Consider the following 18,267-nt stretch of genomic DNA (forward strand, 5'->3'; position numbering starts at 1 on the left):
CCTTAACTATATGCAGTTTGGGCAGCAGGTTACAGTCAGCCAGGGTCATTTCGTCCCCATCCAAGAACTTGCGGTTAGAAACTTTGACGTCTTCTATGCTGTTGTGATCGATCTCATCGGGCAGCGGCGAGCGAAGATACTCGTCCAGCTTCTGCAGGGTCTTTAGCAGCCCGCGCTCTAGAGCTGCAAAGAAGGAGACGGTTACTGCAGAGCAACCACACGGTGGCAGCATTTCATCAAGAGACGCACACAGAGAGCACTTTATAAATATGAGAGCGCTTCAAATGCCGTCTGAAAAGGAATGCACAGGTGATAGTTTGTCCTCATATTCCACCCATCTACAGATACTAAACAATTCATTCCACAAATAGAAAGTATGTCATGAACACATACTAGGTGTAGTGGTTTGACAGTAGATCTAACCCGTAACTTATCACTGAACCATGACATTCACTCTCTAACTCTGTTGACATAGCCTTGGCTTTCACATCCAGCTCACTGTGGTTTGATATTTTCTCAGAGTGGAGATCAGCCAACTAAAACATGATATGATAAGTCTGTTTTTTTACATTCCAAAACATCATACTCCCACATTTCCCCCCAAAGAAGGACACAACGGGATTTCAAAGACAAAGGACTACTTTTTCTTCACATTATTCCAATAATATATTAAATTTCTGATAATCGTTTACAGACTGTGGGCTACATAAATCTGGAACGAGGGTGAGGTTATGAGCACCAGTTCGCTCTCTGGATCATGGCTGTGCACTTTTCTAGAAAGTTCCAGGTGAGACTGGGAGCGAAAGGACAGGAGGAGGCAGCAGAACAAAAGCGCCGTGTGTTCCCGAGTCAGACTTTAATCCACCAATCCAGGCAGGGCTACCAGTGTCACCTAGCAACAAGTAAAGCACACTACACACTGAAGTCCTGCACCTTCCCGCGTGCATGCGTGTAAAGACTTACCCTCGTTCCCATCTGGTTTGGAGTTCTTGATGTATGCAGAAAACTTGGCAAAGATGTCCATGCCAGCGGTGTTTGACTCTGGATGTCTTGCACCAAGCTTGATGTACCTGCAAAATAAACACATATGAAGCCACGTATGCTGCAGTTATTGTACGTTTTCTCTGTGCAGACATCATTAGAAAATAAAAATGAGCAAAGAACAGCTCAATAAAAGCCCCATTTACTACTGACAGACACCAACACTATAAGTGGAAGGCTCATAAAATGTGTTGACAATAAAATAAATACTGCAAAACTTTATTTAATGGTCATTTACGATCAACAAAAGGCTCTGTAATTAACTGCTCACGGTGCAGTTAATCATAAGTGGGGGGTGTTTAGTGTCTAGGTGTGGCAAGCAGTCATCGCAGGAGTTTGAAACAGAAAGCACTCACTTGGGCGGGGAGAGAACATCCTCGAGAAACTCCTCGATCTTGTTGACGTCAGTTTTGACCTCGCTGTTGAAGGTGATGAAGGGCGGGTGCGTGCCGGGGGCCAGGTTCTGGAGGTCTGCGGGCTTCCTGGGACACGGAGTGGAGAAATGTCAGTGGGCAGATGAAGGCAGAACCAATCCAGGAGCTCGTTTCTAACATGTAAAATCTGCTTTTATCCCCACAAAAGGAACCAGAGATTTAACTTAATACTGTGTGTATAATATACTGTGTAATTACTTTAAGTTCAAATATTTAAAGGGCTGCGTTTCTGCTGCGTGTTTTTTCAGACCTCTACAACCCCCCCCCTCCTCCTCCAGCTGGAGCCGCTGTGCTGCGAGTCTGTTTGTGTCCCCTTTTTTCTCTGTGGCCTTCAAACCAGCACATTTGGTGCCAGATGTCTCTGGCAGGCAGATGAGGCTGACACACAAACAGCAATGAGCATGTGCTGAATGAGTCTTCAGTATAAAAACAACCAAACAGCAGTGACTCAGCCGCTGATGGGTTTGTGGGGACAGTCTAAACAGTGACTGATATTAATAATACCATCAACATCATTCATCCAACAGTGCAGGTTTTTTGAGTCCATGCCCATAATGATGGCGAGCTTTGGGACAAACCATTTAAGGGCAGAAAAAAGGGGAAATTACTTCAACTCTTTGGCATGTCAGGGGGAAGTGACATGCCCACCGATTATCACCAAGGAGCGAGGAAGAAACTGCCTCGAATCACAGAAAAACAGGAGAGCCTTGAAAGACGACAAGAAGAAATAAAACACCATATTTGACTTGGTTGCCATTTTACTGTTGACCCAAAATTACACCAGAATCTGCAGTACAACTAGTCCCACTTTCAGTTAAAATAAATAAAATAATCAGGTTCTTTGCAGGTTTTAAAATGAGAAAAAAAAGAAAAAAACCCAAACACGTCATGCTGTGTTGTTACCTATTCAACAAAAACCAGACGAACCGCAGAAAGTGTGTGAGACCAAGTACACCCCACCATTCAGTAACTTACAGAATCAGTCTTCTGCTTTGTTCAGATGCAGCTTCGCAAACCCAAACCGAGAGGAGGCTTTCTCCCAACTAGGGCTGGGCATATCATACTGTTCACGGTAATATCAGTATAATGTAAGGCAACGATAAGAAAACGAAATATCGCGATAGAATATGAGTAAAACACGCACGCCTTCATTTTCATACGCACACGGCGGAAAAAGCATGGCGGCGACGGAGAATGAGAAGAGCGAAAGCGGATCGTTAAATGAAATAGAAGAACCAGAACTGGTTTGTAAAAATGCTGCAACTTCAGTGGTGTGGAACTGGTTTAGCTTTCGTCCGTAAGATACACAACAAAGCACTATATTTGGTAGAGCGTGCTAGCAGGCCGACGTTATTACCGAACCGTTTTTATGTACACGGCGCTCAAAAATGTTTTAGTACGACTTTGCTAAGCTACGAAGCCGCACCGCTTGATGGATTGTCGGAGCATTACGGCTACCGTAGGCAGGAGCCTGGCGGAGTGATACGTACTGTGCTTCAACATAATATTACCGTGTTGTGTGTGTGTGTGTATAACCTCTTTTTAAGTGTTGTGGATATTAAACATGGTTATTCTAGGATATGTCGGCCAGTTTCCAGGGAAATGCCTTTTGGTTAAACTGTCAGCGAGGAATTTGCACTGTTACATTTGTATATTACTGTAATGCACATGAAAAACAGCTGCTTGTTTAAGTGAAAATACATTGTTAGTGCAAAAAACCCACCAAAGTTGTAAAGTATTTTGTTTTGCTTCAGCTAAATCGTTATTGCAAATTTTCAAATATATATCGTGATAAATATTTTTGGCCAAATTGCCCTGCCCTACTCCCAACAACCCTTCCAAAGAGGCCACACTTTGCAGTTTTTCCTAACTTTGAACACATGCAGACTGACACCAAGTCAGGAAGTCCAAGCTGCAGCTCGTAGGATTTTTTTTTTTGCAGTTTCCCTGCAGTTCTTGCACTTTTCCACTCAGCACTGCACGGTCTGACGGGGTCAGTATGCTGGGACACCCACTGCTGTGAGGATTCACAGCTGTGTTGAATGTTTGCAACTTGTGAATAATCTCTCTCACTGCAGAATGATGGGCACATTCTTTCACAGACTGATGAGCAGCAGCAGTTGCTTCTCTGAAATTACTGATGTTGTTCCTTCTTGACAGCAAACTGACAGAATTCAGCTTTTATAGCAGTGCTCACACTTCCTGATGATCAGTTACTCAAATGCATTTGATTAACTGGCTGCTACCTACCCAACAGAAACAAAAAGAAACAATAATAATATTTTGCTTTTTGCTTCTGCAGCAAATATGGCCTTTGGCCAGCTACAGCAAAAGCGGTGGAGGTTATTCGCTGCCTCACACAGAGACTTTCTACCCGGGAGGAAAATATATGCAAAATACCCAAACCCATGCACTCATCCTGAACGTCAAGGCATGTGTGAAAATTAAGCCACTAGTCAAATGGCTCTCACTTTCCTCCTGTGAGCGGTGTTAAAAAAAAAACAAAAAAACAAAACAAAAAAACAAAACAAAACAAAGGAAACACTTTTATCAAATGCATCTCTGCTGTTGCTACAAAGCATGAACGACACTGTGGAAACCAGTGTCGGTAATCTTAAAAATCTAAAGACACATCAAGAGAGACTGCAGAAACCAGGCGTCCATCTGACTGGTGGATACAGCTCAAAATAATCAGGCCTAACAAGTGGATAAACATTTAGGGAGTATTTAGATGAATCATACAGACGGAAACGTAGTCTGTTTGGAGCTCCTAGTACTGGAATCCACATGTGAAAGTGTGTTGGCTTGCAGCTGGCAAGGAAAAACAAAATTGCAGAGGATCACTGATCCCAGTGGTTTAAAAAAAAGAAAAAAAAAAGAAAAAAGAAAAAGACAGTTGCCCAACAAATTCTAGGCAGGAAGTGAGCAGAGTCAAGAATCTTAAAATAACCTCTCCAGAGTCTGAATGTTTAGTTTCCCCCAATTTTCCCTGGCCTGGGAAGGGGTCATGGGAAAACCAAATAAGCAGTGGGGAAGCAGCGAGTGTGTCAGAGGTGGGGCTGGATCAAAGCAGTACACTGGGAAACGCCCAGGAACGCTCCAGTAGGCTAACAAAGAAGGAAAAGTGATGGAACAGATGATTATAGAGGAAAGAGAACAGCGCTCACCTCTTTAGATCCACAGTAGTGACGTTGAAGACGACTCCTTTCAGCCACAGAATCATGAAGAGTCTCTGGGAGAAGGGGCAGTTCCCAATGCTCTCGCCATCACTTCCTGCCTTCAACAAACACACAGACAGAGGAGCAGGATTAACCACCAGAAACATATTCCAGGTACCAGTCCTGAGAACTGAGTACACAAAAGATGGGTGGAAGCATCTCACATTTAATTACCACTGGCATACAACCCAATCTAGCAGACAAAGATCTAAAAGCACCTATGACTGGTTCCCATGGCCGACAGCACTTTGCTTACTGTTTAGTCCAAAACACAAACAGGTCCTGATAACCTTTTCAGCTGTACTGCACAACCTGGGCGCTTTGCTGCGCTCACCCACAGGGGCCCGTTTCACACAATGACTCTTTCAGACTCGAGCAGGAGGGAAAGACTGACGAACAAACTCACATGCCTTTGAAGGCGTCTGCACACTTCCCCCTTCCATTTGGAGAACCACAGCCTAAGAGCAACAGGAAACTTGTAGAGTGATTAAGGCTCAGATAGCCTTGTGCTTCCTTCTTAGCCAGACTGCACAAAAACAAGGCTGAGTTGTGGGGGGAACGAGATCAATGGAAGTGGTGTGCGCTCCAAATGAATGACGCACACTCATCGTTTAGCGATGGGAAGGAGCGCGGTAAAGACGCTATTTGGATATTACATTTAATCTGTTTCAAACAAACAAATCAATAGCAGCTCAGCTTAAGTACTGTAAAACTAGGGAATGATGCAGCAAATTAATCTGCGCACAAACACACACAGCAGGCTGTTTTATTAGTTTTACACCACATGGGCACAAATATCATCTGGACTCCACATCAGAAGGCAGAGTAAGCGTTTCATCTGATTAAGAGTTTTACACGGTGTCATAAAGAAATCCTGCTTCCTTTCTTTTCTTAATTGTCATTTTTAAAAACATGCATTGAGAAAAATGGCATTTTCTTTGTACTTCCTCTTCAATATTCACAAAAGCAGACACACAACAACCTCCATCATCCAGCTCGTGCGCTCTGTGGTGACCAACACTGCCAAGCTATTCTATTAACAAGGACATACATGGAGGTCATTGAAACCCTGGCACTCTGGAATTCACTCATTCATTCAGTGGATGACTGTAGCAGAGCCTCTGAATAAGCTGAATGTCATTTATTTTTTGTTGTCTGCCTCGTGTGACGTCACTCGCTGCTCATTCCCTTCAGCTTTGCTTCTTTCGTCCTTTTCAGCCTTTTCCCACCTGCACAGAGGCGTCTGCTATACCAAGTAATGCAAAAGGTATACAAATCACACAAATACCACCGATTTGCAAAAGGGTGCTGAATGAACATAAGATTCAAATGATTTTTAACTTTACAAATATATGTTTGTTAATGTCAGATCTGCAGGTCCTCAATAGGGCACTTTGTTGTGCAGGGTTCAGTCAGTGCAGCAGCTCCTTGCTGCTGCGGACAGGCTGGCTGCTGTTGTCCTCTGTGTGACGCCCAGTGAGACGGCTCTGTTTGATCTGCCTGCTGGCTCCCATTGTACTGCCACTGTCCTCTCCCTCTCTGAATTCAATTTCTGAAAAGCTTGGATTAGATCACTGCCATTGTTTAGCAAATGAAAGTCCCCTTTTCACATTACACGATTCAATTCCAAAATAAGGCTTTAGCCCTGAGGTGCTGGACTAGCATTAGCTGAACCTAAGGGGATCAGAAAGACATCAATGGGATGATTACTCCATTTTCCCCGCAGCGCTACACCTACAGAGAAGCATTCAGGTCTGCATCAAGGGTGGTAACGCAGCACAGCAACTGTTCCCATGGCAATGGCCAGAACGTATGACATGGAAAGCAATGCATGCATTGTGAAAAGGATTACAATGCACAGGTGAGCGGTCTGCAGCCGGCTCTCTTTTGGTGGTGATAAAATGCAAATACACTGTTGAATGTCATTTGTAAAGATGTTACCACTCAGTGAACCGCTTTCAAGGAGAGTTCATCAGAGTTCTGCAGGTCGAGTGGTGAGACAGGAGGCCTCAGCAGCTGAGAAAGACATTTCATTTTTTCTTCCTGTCTCAGTGCGATTTCAGGTTCTGGGCATTCAGACTCCTACTCTCTGGAATCTGCAGCAGAGCAGGCTGCAGACAGAGAGAGAGAGATTACAGGAAACCAGAAGGAAACTGGGGATCATGTGGTGCTAACCAACAGGAGGGAGAACAAGTGGTAACGGATGCTTAAAGCGTGACGAAGAGGAAAGATAGTAAGCTTCAGTGTGCTTTTTGGCCCTCTTGTTTCTTCCTCCTCCTTCTCTTCCCTCTTTATCCCTTACCCCTTATCCTGGGCCCCTCTGTGGAGTCAGAGGGGGGTTGGGCATTCGGAGAGGAGGGAGAAACTATTCCAGAAATGTCCTGTTCCTCCCGCCGAAGATGGCGCTTTGTTTAGTTTAAGCAGTGATGCTGGCGGAGCTGCATTTCCGACGTGCTCCTCGGGAGCAGCTGCTAGGCACTAAATGAACTGTAAGAACGGCTTTTGATTGACATTTTAAGCACTTCTGCTTTTAAAATAGCCGAAATAAATCCAGAAGGATCAGAAAACCTTAGATTTCGTTTTTTTCTTCTAATATGGAGCCTATGGGCCCAACTGACACTTTCCAGAAAGCCTATATTAAGGTGTGACATTCAGGAAAGGGCTTCAACACAAAGCACTTTCTGTTTGTAGATCGCCAGGTACGTCATCAGCTAGCAGGCAAAAAAAAGGCAATAAAACTCTGGAGTTAGGGGAGAAAATCTTTAGAAGGCAAAGCCCACGAGTTTGGAAAGAAGCACATTTTACAAGTAGTACACAGATTCACACAAATCGGCTGCAATAACGTTTGGCCCACAGCAGCAACAGCTGACTGCTGCCAACAGGCTCTCCAGCTTTATTTTAGGCTCAGTGGATGGTAAGTCAGCAGATGCTTGTTTATTTAATCCCAGCGCACACAGCTGCTTGATGAAGGGTGTGAGTCATGTTTAATCTTGGATGTTATCTAGGAGTTCAGGACAGTGTGACGCATCGATGAGTACATTGAGGGTGGGTCTGGGTGGGCAAACGCACGCAGCCTTCTCCAGCCAGTGAGCTCATACCTCTTATCACTTCCCCTTTCTTCGTGGAGCCAGTGATGTAACAACTAAGCCAAAACACAAGTCAAAGTAACAGAAGACGACAACACACAAAGTGGTCCTTTCTACCAGCCACTCCCACAAGCTCAAGTTTTCCTTGCCAGCAAAAGAATTCCAAGACACAGCAAGTTGACCAAACCGATATTTAGAACAAAACACACAGAGGAATGCAGGCAGCGGTACCCAGGACAACCGGCACAAACTGGCTCCAAGTGTGTGACATGGAGGGAGTGCACACTAGTTTCCGTTAAATCAAAGAGAGCAAGTCATCTTTTATAGCCTGGAAAGCCCAGGTGAGCTGCATCAGCTGATGACCTTCTCATGTCAGCCAATTACCAGCAGGAGTAGGCCAGGACTTCCTTGGGGACACTGGAAGGGCCATGACAAGCAGCCAACTCGTCTTGAACGCGCTGAGGTCACACCGCTCATCGCTTCCTCATCGACGTTTTTTCCTATTGGATGGTTCAACATTACTTCCCTTGCCAGGCGTCAGCGGTGATATTAGCAAAGTGTCATGTTTCTTTATGTATTATTGTACAACGCCAGCTCACGGTTGGCTCTCAGATGCTACACAGCCACCCCTCACTAGCCTGGGCTGCACCCCAGGAGATCGAATCAAGTAAGGTGGAAATTACTTTTCAACATCCTTCATTTCCAACATCAAAGCACTGCAGAACCACGCTGGGTTGTGAGGCTTTCATCCACCTTAAAGTGGGGATAACACTCAGTTGAGACCTCTTTGAAATCTACATGAAGTGCATAGCTGGTGCTGTGCAGTGTAATATCCTCCTCTTGTAAATATGGTTTTTAATCCCAACAATCTCCATACCCTCATGATCACAAATAAATAAAATTAAAAGTTAGAAGGCATTTAAAGATCTCCACGAAGCCTCTCACTCTAGCAGACCTGCACACCTGAAACTATAACATGAAGTCGAGCTTGTGTGCAGTTTTATCCACAAAAATCCACTCAAACGTTTAAAATGCATTTTGTTTACTTAAGAATCTGATTAATGGTTTCAAATCATCTAAAGTCACACGCAGTATCCGTAGAGACAACGTTCAACTTCATCCATCCATCGCCTGTTGTGTGTCATATTTAAATCAGTAAGCCAGTCAGGAACCTGGTAATGTCGTCCAACAGATCTCAGGAGTGATGACAAGGATTCCTGAACGTTTCATTGCCATCTGAGCTCTTAAAGATGGCTGTACTTTTAACTGGGACGCAAGGTATCCTTTTATCCACTGCAGTCCAATAACATTTTACAACCTGGCACATAAAAGAGTTGCTCAATGTGCAACAACACCTTTCTCTCACTCACAGAAAGGCTCTCATCATTATCTAAGACAGACATTCCTTTTCTAGAGCAGCGATGTGATATCACAGCTTCTACAGTGAGCAGCTGAGGACAATGATCCTGTTCATGCTGGGCCCAGTCCTCCCAATCTCTGCTCACCGCCTAATTTTAGTAACGTGGCGGCCCTCGCCTTCCCCTCCCCGCACTTCACATTCTAAATAGGTTGGGCTGCTCAGCGAGTTCAAGCCACACTTGACCGAATAAGGAACTGACGAAGTAGCGAGCTCTGGAGCTCGGCTGCTTCGACACACTGCAGGAATGTCCGTTTGAGGGTGGGCAGCCCTGCTAGCGTCATGGCAGCGCCTCTCCCTGTTTGCTGGACACACACACACACACACTCACACACACATATAGGCCAAGGTAGGATTAAAAGAAGCTGGACCCAAAAACTGCCCGCTGTTTGTCAGCTTACGCTGGCATTGAATGATTAAGCTAAACAGAGTCAGGCTGGAATTCATGAGACACACTGTCAGACGTGGCAGAGTGAGGGTCAGCTAAAGAAGCACAGCCAATTTTAGTATTTAACAATGTAAAATAACTGAAAATACAGAAGTTCTGCTGTAGCATTTTCTCCAGAAACTTTCCTAGTTGTACATGAACTGACTCTGTATATGTTACCGCCTTATTCATAAGCTGACTTCTATGAATAAGACGCCAAAAGGAATAAAAACAATAATATGTTCTTATTTTATTTGGAAAGGATCTAATTTTTATCAAGTTTTATTTAAGAATAAAATAAAAATCTGTTTTAAAAACTTTTACACACATAAACTATCCAGTGTTTGGACTTCTGAGACATTTTATAGACCAAGCTGATCATAAAGAAGATATAAAAACATAAAGTAGATTATGGATAACAACAAAAAAAAACAAAAACAAACAAACAGCATTTTTATGTTAATACCAAGCAGCCTGTCAAGTCTGCCCAAATAAATCAATCTGAATTCAGCAGCCGTTTGATGAAAATCAGAAAAAGTAAGAAATGAAGATGAGCAATAGTTCAACATGTGAAGTAAGTTTTTAGGTACTTAAAAGGGTTCCTGGCAGACTGACCAAATCAGCCAGTCAGATTTGACCTCCTGGTTGAATCACTCCAACCTGAGACAGGGTGGGTGCCCGAGCGTGCAGGGGAGTCGGATTCGGCTGGGACATGGAAACATCGCAACATCCTCTCTGTGGCTGTGACTCAGGCTGACATCACTCAGGGGAAAACTTAAGACTTCCACTGAGACACAGGCCTACTGTTCACAGTCAGATTCAGTGGAAAGTTGTGGAAAGCTGACGTCTAAATGAGGCTTACTCTTGCTGTGGCAATGATGTAAGTTTACTGAATAACCAGAGGAGATAAGCAGCAGCCAGGTCAGGTTTCTCCAGGCCCAGGGTGAGTGGAAGTGATGAGTAATGCAGATCCAAAATGAAGGCAGAGCAGACAGTAAATGTGGGAGACGAGCATGAACCGACTGACTCCTCGCTCTGCTGCTTTTTTCCAAGTATCTAATACAAACAATAAGCTGCACACTCAGGTTGGCCCCGACCCCACCTCTGCAAACACTTCACTGACCATAAAGGGAGACGCGCTCTTACTCGCAAACACAAAAGCCAAATGTTTGCGTTGTTCCTGCCCGTTTCTCCTCACACTTTCCTTTGAAATGACACAAAACTGGTTCCTGAAAAAGCCTTTAACAGTAAACTTGAAGTCTGCCTGCACAGTGTTGTAATCAAAGCAACCCCGAACCCTGTAGTGATTTCTTCAGGACAAAAGCCCCGTCTAGACAGCTATGAAGCACCCTTTGGCATCAACACATCCTTAGTGTGCCATTACCACACATGCCAGATACATATATGGCAGCAGAAGCCCAGACCGTGGCTACACAAACACCAGCCACATCATCAGGATAGACTCTGACCCACCGGCGAGCTGCATTTCAGTGCCTGTCTGGTGCATGATCAACAGTTTTTGTTTTACACCATCATAAAAATCTAACATGCAAAACACTCATGGACAAGCCTGACTTTGCATTTCCACATATACAAATGTTTGCCACAAGCAAAGCATCAAGTCAGCAATAAGCATGCACCTTCATCAAATGATTGGGATTACAGTCAGTACTGATGTAGTGCATGTAGTTTAACCTCTGAAAATAAAGGTAATAGAGGAGCTACAGCCAGAGGCTGCGGCAGGTACAGCCTTAACAATAATAGCATAACACATGACTCAGTGATTGGATCCATTCCGTGCTGCTCTGGACTGACCTCATTTCCGGTCATTGAAAAATGCTTTATTAACCATCGGCTTCCTGACTGAACAGCACAGAAATGAGACCAGCTCTTCCGCCCCTCAATGAGATGACTCAAGCTTTTAAATTTGAAAATCATTTACATAAGAGCCATTTATTTAGGTACAACTAGGGCCGTGTTGCTTAAGTACATGTTATAGTCCACTGGCAAGAACATAAATTAACTTCTGAGTGGTTCCAAAGCCCCAGTTCAGATTGGTGTAATAACACACTGCCAGATCGATTAGGCCAGTGGCCAGAGAGTCAGTCAACCAGACAGTTACAAAGAAGAAGTTGTGACAGGCCAGGTGCTGCAAAAGCAAGTCCATGGTGCAGAAACGAGGACACACAGCACAAGCTCAGCAAGCTCCACACCACTAACAAGCCATTAATCTCTGTCCTCTAACTCAAGATGCTGACTGCAGCGTTACTCACAAAAAATAAAGCGCTCTATTGATTTTCCTATAAAGAAACAGCACTTAGCTCCCTAGAATACCACCCGAGGGACAAAGGAACGGTTTATTTTATGCTGAAAAGAAACAAACAATAAATGGAACCTCGCTGCTAAGGGTAGCGATACTAAACCTTTCAAACTACCGACATTTTAACGGTTACAGCTTTTGGGTGAGCAGTGCATTGTTACGAGCCGCAGTATATAAGCCATGCATCTGACCGTCACATGCTCCAACTGATTGCACAACATGATGAGCCGATCTTGGCCAGGCCTGCAAACAGCTCAGAGTGTAGCGCGTTAAGATGAAGTTAAACCCGAGCTGTCATTGTTCTCTTTTACAGACCGAGCTAACAACGTTTTAGCCTCCTTGACCGCACAGAAGCGCTGCATAGCTGTGAGCTCCTCTCTGGGCTTTGTAGGCCTTCATCTCCACGGCTCCCATGGCATTGTAAACAGTCTGCCACCCAGACCTAAAAGCACTTCTTGAACATGTTTTCAACCTCTGCTGGCCTGAGAGCTGGAAGCAGCATAAGGCTTTGCGACCGGTCGTGTGACCCTGGCACAGTCTCAGCCAGCAGACGCACAAATGTGAGTGGAGATAAAGGCTGTTTGTTTCCTTTGGCTCATCTATATTCCACTCACTGTCATCCACCCATGATCATATGCTGGTGCAGTAAGACTCATTTGCATGCATGTCCCGAATTAATTCAGAGAATCTTCGTAAGGAAAATTGAATAAAACATACAGAATAATTTGAGTGCAAGTTATGAACACAAAACCAACAATGAAGAATGTAAAGAACCAGCATGGCTCCCATCTTATGCACAGCTTTGTATGCTGGCATTTACATGTTGTTGCTGCATCCTGTCACCAGGTGGCAGTACCAAAAACATGTGGAATAACCATAAACAGAATATAGGATTATAGCTACAATGCTGGCAGGTAGTGTAGGCACAACAAGTTATTGCTCCTGCTCATTTGTGACCATTAAGTATAATGCAGGTGAAAGAAACCTGAGACCTGGAAGCTTCCTCCACTTTTTGGAAATGTGGCTGATTAATTTTCTAACGTTTAATCAAACAACTGGTCTGTGGGCTAACCCTTGGTTGCATCACTCTTGTGCCTTTGGCTTGGTACAGAGAGGAAATAAGTTAAGAGTTTCACTGTGTCGAGTGTGTCATCTTCAAGCAACTTAAAGAAGTCCAGACACTTTTCTTTCTAAGCTCCTTAGAGTCTCTGGAGTGCTTCTCATGCTGCTTTTATGATCTTAAATGTTGTGTTTTTTAAACTTCTCCTCTGGACAATGAGAAGACTTGATGGAGAAGTGAGGCTGAAGGTTGAATTTCGAAGGTTAGAGGAGAGTCGCCTTCTACCGTGATAGCCCCCAAAACCAGCAGAAGGGTTGGAGCTGAACGCCATCAGGGCGGGAAAGCTGATCGTCAGAGGAGGAGATGAAGTTGGCGAGGAAATTATGTGAGAACCGTTGAAGAGCAGAATGATTGTGTTAAATGTGAGGATTTAGAGGTTGCAAGTGTGAATCTTTCAGGTTACATTTGTAGCCCGAGCCCGACTGACCAATCACATTTAAGCAGAGGTTAGTTTTATTCACAGAAAAGCCCAACAGTTGGCGTGACCATAGAAAGGGGACCCACAGGAGACAGCACCATTACCACAAAACACTGATCTGCAATGCTCTGCGCTTAGGTCAAAGCAGTCTAATGTGCTCCCAAGTCTGGATGATGTCGTGATTAAGAGGAACAATTTCAAATAAATACAAATACAAAAGATAGATACAAGCTTTATTCTCCCATTTAATTACGACATCTCATTTAGTATTCTAATGTGTTGGGTGGATGCTAGGAAGTCACCCTCCACAGCCCAACAGCTACTCATGATCAAAAACAATATCTAACCTGCTGCGCTGTGATGAGGTCAAAGGTCGATCCTCCCACTTACAAAGTCATCACATTGTGCTGATGTGACAGAGCAATAAACGGAGACAACACGAGCTTCACCTCCCCACCCTCGATGAGCCCACTCCAAGTGTTCCCATAGCAGTTTGACAACTGTTGCTATAAACACTGGTGGTAAAAAGCTGCAAGATAATCGAACAGTCTCTGAACTGGGTGAGCCAGCTACTTTTAATGAGTAAACAGTGTCGACGCCTCTCAATCTATAGACATGGACACTGTGGCAACTGATATTATGGAAGCATAATTAGTCAGCTTTGATATGTGGCAGAGGCCTAACAGATCTGACAGCTGTGTGTGGAGAGCACACACACACACACACTTTGTTATCAGCTGTTCCCAGAGGCCCAGCTAACAGCAATGTGCCTATGGCAACCTGCATGCCAGCCATTGTCTCCCATGGCTGTGTTTAATGCAACACAGTGAAAACGGCTGCATGAATAATAGATGTGTACAAGTCAAACTCTGGTACATGCAACACGGAGCCATGTGAGAGGGAGTGAAGGGAAACGCTAGCACACTTCCACGCAGACGTGTCCAGAAGATACACAATGAAGAAACTTCTGGCTGCGCGGGCTAGAAAGGGAGGGGTTGGGAGGGAAGAGCCGGCCACAAGTGCAAACCTTCCAGGCCTCGGGATGATGTAACCTCTCCTGTAGGCAGTGAAATGCAGTAGTAGAACGGTTTGTTCCTGTAGTTTTACGCTGAGGAGACCTCCTCTTTAAACTCAGAGTCTACAAAAGCACCACAAACAGGACGGAGGCGGGGTTTGTACTGCATCCAACTGATATGATGTAATGGAGGTGGTTCTCCTAGATAGGGATCCCTTTATAAATTGGGCTTATCGAGGGTAATTGCTCTCATATGTAGCATGTATCAGTGTTTTCAAAGCCGCAATCATCCACTGTTACTGTTATGAGCCTGCCGTTTTGGTCAGTGACACCCTAACGTACCAACACCCATAAACTCCACCACCTAATTCGCTACCCCACAGCCTCCTCCCACTACCCCAGCCCCCTTCAGTCCCAGTGTGCTTCTCCCTCTATTCTTCCTGGTGCCATTTTCCCGCTCTGGGAAGCATCAGGCTCAAAGAAAGAAAGAAAGAAAGAAAAAAAACAAAAAACAAACAGGCATCCACCGCCACCACCTCCACCAGGGTCTCCACTGAGCAGGAGATCATCCATTAAGCTACCCAACTGCCCGCTTTAAACAATTTTAATGAAAATGCACCAACAGCATTGTCTGCCACACACTTTCTTTTGTATGTGAAACAAAGCTGGAAAACTGGTGAAGCAGTTTGTCCTTCAGGCTCTTTGTTGCTTTGGTGAACCAAACATCAAACACCCTGCACTCTTATTTAAAGCTGAACCAGGGTCAGTTCTCATACCATCTACCACTTAGTGCCCCAAACACGAAAATGCAGCTGCAGCATGTATCCCCCTGTCGGGTGGACTCTTGTGAAGCACAGCTGCCGGGCTTTTGTTGCAGAATTAGCGCCCAGTTTTCAGCACGGCAGGTTGATCTGCACCCACGCTGAGGGGTGGAGAGGTGGGAGATGGCCGTATCCGCCCTGCTGGTGACACTGCGGGCTCCACATGGCCACAATGGCAAAGAGGTTTATGGATGTAAATGAACATGTAGCTCCGAGCCTCTCAAACACACGCCTCCATACAGCCGTCCTGCGTGGAGACACTATATGTGCAAATCTCTAACATTACTCGCTTTCGAGGCAGAAATAAAGCGCGTGAGAGCACAATGCGCAGATGTGGGTTCAGCCAAGTGAGAGAGAGAAAAACTTATCCTGCGGTCTTACCTTCACAAACAGCTCGATAACGGGCTCATTATCCGCCTTCACTCCGTTCTGCGGGACCGACAGCGACATGGTAGCTGCTGCTCTGAAGTTTCTCCTCACAAAGATGAGTTTTCTCCGCTACCACGCCCGACTTAGCTCTTATCCGCCTCCCCCCTTTTTGCGCACTCAATCCCGAAGACGCCTTTTTCTTCCCTCCAGGTTCTGCACAGCAAAGCGGACCAGAGCAGCGGCGCCTTCCAGACAACAGAAACGTTTCCAGGCTACACACGTACGGCTGACCCGTCACAGGATCTATCTGCTGGGTGGGTGGTGATGGTGACGAGGACGGCGTGAAGAAGCTACGGGAATATTTAAAGCGTGACGTCATCAGCGGGGAGGGTTGGAGGTGGAGGGAGTCCGGTCGCTAAGGATCCCAGTAAAACGCAGGGGCGTTTCCAGGACTTTCATAGGGGTGGCACAGGCACCATAAAAAAGTAGTATCATTGTTTGTTTGTTTTTAACATTCAGTAAGTCAGTTGAAATAATAGTTATATCTATCTATCTATCTATCTATCTATCTATCTATCTATCTATCTATCTATTACGGAAGAGGATTAGGGCCACTGGGGGAAAAAAGTGGGCACGTCTTTTTTCTTCTTCTTTTCCTAAATTCTGAGAAAAAAGTCAGAATCCTTTCCTTTGTTGTAAATATACATTTAAATACATTTTTTAAATTTTTAAATATTTTCCTTTTTTTTACAAAATTATATAATAATAAAATAATTTAATTTAATAATTTTTCCTTTATTTTAATTTCAGCTTACTTTTTATCTTGTTTAAATATTTGGGTCTATTCTGTTTAATTGTAAGCTGCAGGCATTGCTGCTTGAAAGAAGGCATTAAGTTTTAGAGAAATCAGTCAAATTCAAAGTTCTGCTGCTGACTCGAGAAGCAGTTTTTCTACACAGAAACTGCTTTTATGAACAGGTCGTTCAATAAAGGACTCTTCACTGATGTTGAGTTATCAGAGTTCTGGGTGAGGAAAAACTAAACCTTGGACTTAATCTTAATGATAGTTTAAAAAAATCAAGCAGAACCTAGAGTCACAAAATTCTTGTCTTCTGTCCAAAAGTTAAAGCTCAAACACATTGGAATGAAAGGAATTAGGGCCCAGTCAAAGTTCTGACCTGACTAAAATGCTGTGGTGATTGCAAACCTCAATGAACTGAAGCAATGTTAAGAAGAGTAGAGTAAAATTCCTCCATAACAATGTGAGAGACTGATAAAATTATGCAGAAAACTGTTACTTTGGGTTGTTCCACAAGCCCCTTCCATCATGAACTTTACTTTTTTCACAGATTTTCTTATTTTTAAAAAAGGACCTGCCTCTTTTTCCTTTTACTGTTTTTCATCGTCATGAACCTGCAACATATGGAAGCCATCATGAGGAGGAGACGTGCTGCTGAGATCACAACACTGTATGTGTGTGGTGGAGATAATGACATTTACCACAAAATGTCAGTGGTGGTAGAAGCTCATAATTCACAATCATATTTCAGGCAGTTAGAGATCCACCCAGTCAGAGAAATTGTTGCTTTGCCGAGTAATGGTATAGTACTTTTTCTTTAGGTAAATCTGCCTGGGGGGAAATACACGTTCTGAGGGAGGTGTCTCCTGCATCTGCACTGAAGTCTACATCTACTACTGTGCAAATGTTTGTTACCACCCCAAACTTCCTTAAATTTAGCTTCCAAAGAGCCAGACTTGTAATTTTTTTTTTAAAGTGGTGTTCAGCTTTGATCTTTCAAAGCTTTTCTTTGGCTGTTTTTTGACTCGTTTTCAGTCCAATCCTTTTGTTTGTTAGATCTTATGAATTGTTCGAGTATAAAAAAGGCTAACTCAAGGGATGAACCGGTGTTGTGTCCACATTTCACAGACAACTTAACAAAGAACCCATTTTAAATTGGATCTTTAGGAACTTTACATTAAAAAAATAAACACTTCTTTAATACAATCAATGAAAAATGACAAAAGATAGCACAATTTACTGACAGTGATTCCTAAACAGCTATTATCTGAAAACCATTAAGTTCATAAAACAGCATGGTGTGTGTTATGAAAGTGGACGATACAGGTACAACAGTGAGTCTGCAGCCATCTGTAAAACATGGTGCAACGCCTCATAGTTTGGGGATCATGTCAAAATTGATAGAAGATCTAAACGTCTTCCAATTTTGATCCAGCATAAAATACTGGAACGAGTCTGTTTACAGCTTCATTTCAAAGTCACAATGATCCCAAACACACTGACAGCGCACTACGATCATATCTGGATTTAATAAATAAAAAAAAGAAAAGAGATATAGATATCTATATCTAGATATCTATATCTAGATCTCTAGATCTCTAGATCTCTAGATCTCTATATCTCTAGATCTCTATATCTAGATCTCTATATCTATATATATCTATATATATATACACACACACACACACACAGAGATATATATATATCCGTTTTCTTTTTTTAAAATTATCTATATATCTATATAGATATATATCACACGATGTAACACGACCGGTCATGGAT

The 18,267-nt window shown here is 43.7% G+C and overlaps 1 protein-coding gene across 1 annotated transcript; it reads right to left on the reverse strand.

The window, feature by feature from the left end:
- Position 1: 1 nt before the first annotated feature.
- Positions 2-16,069, reverse strand: clic4 (chloride intracellular channel 4; the record flags this gene model as incomplete). Its single annotated transcript, XM_013912368.1, has 5 exons — positions 15,699-16,069; positions 4,643-4,752; positions 1,398-1,523; positions 964-1,070; positions 2-183 (listed from the first exon to the last, which is right to left on the reverse strand). Coding segments are annotated over exons 1-5 (594 nt in total), but the record flags the coding sequence as incomplete, so codon positions are not given.
- Between the last annotated feature and the right edge of the window lie 2,198 nt (positions 16,070-18,267).

The sequence above is a fragment of the Pundamilia nyererei genome, unplaced genomic scaffold (genome assembly GCF_000239375.1).
Source record: "Pundamilia nyererei isolate P.nyererei 1_Seehausen unplaced genomic scaffold, PunNye1.0 scaffold00088, whole genome shotgun sequence".
Lineage (NCBI taxonomy): Eukaryota > Metazoa > Chordata > Actinopteri > Cichliformes > Cichlidae > Pundamilia > Pundamilia nyererei.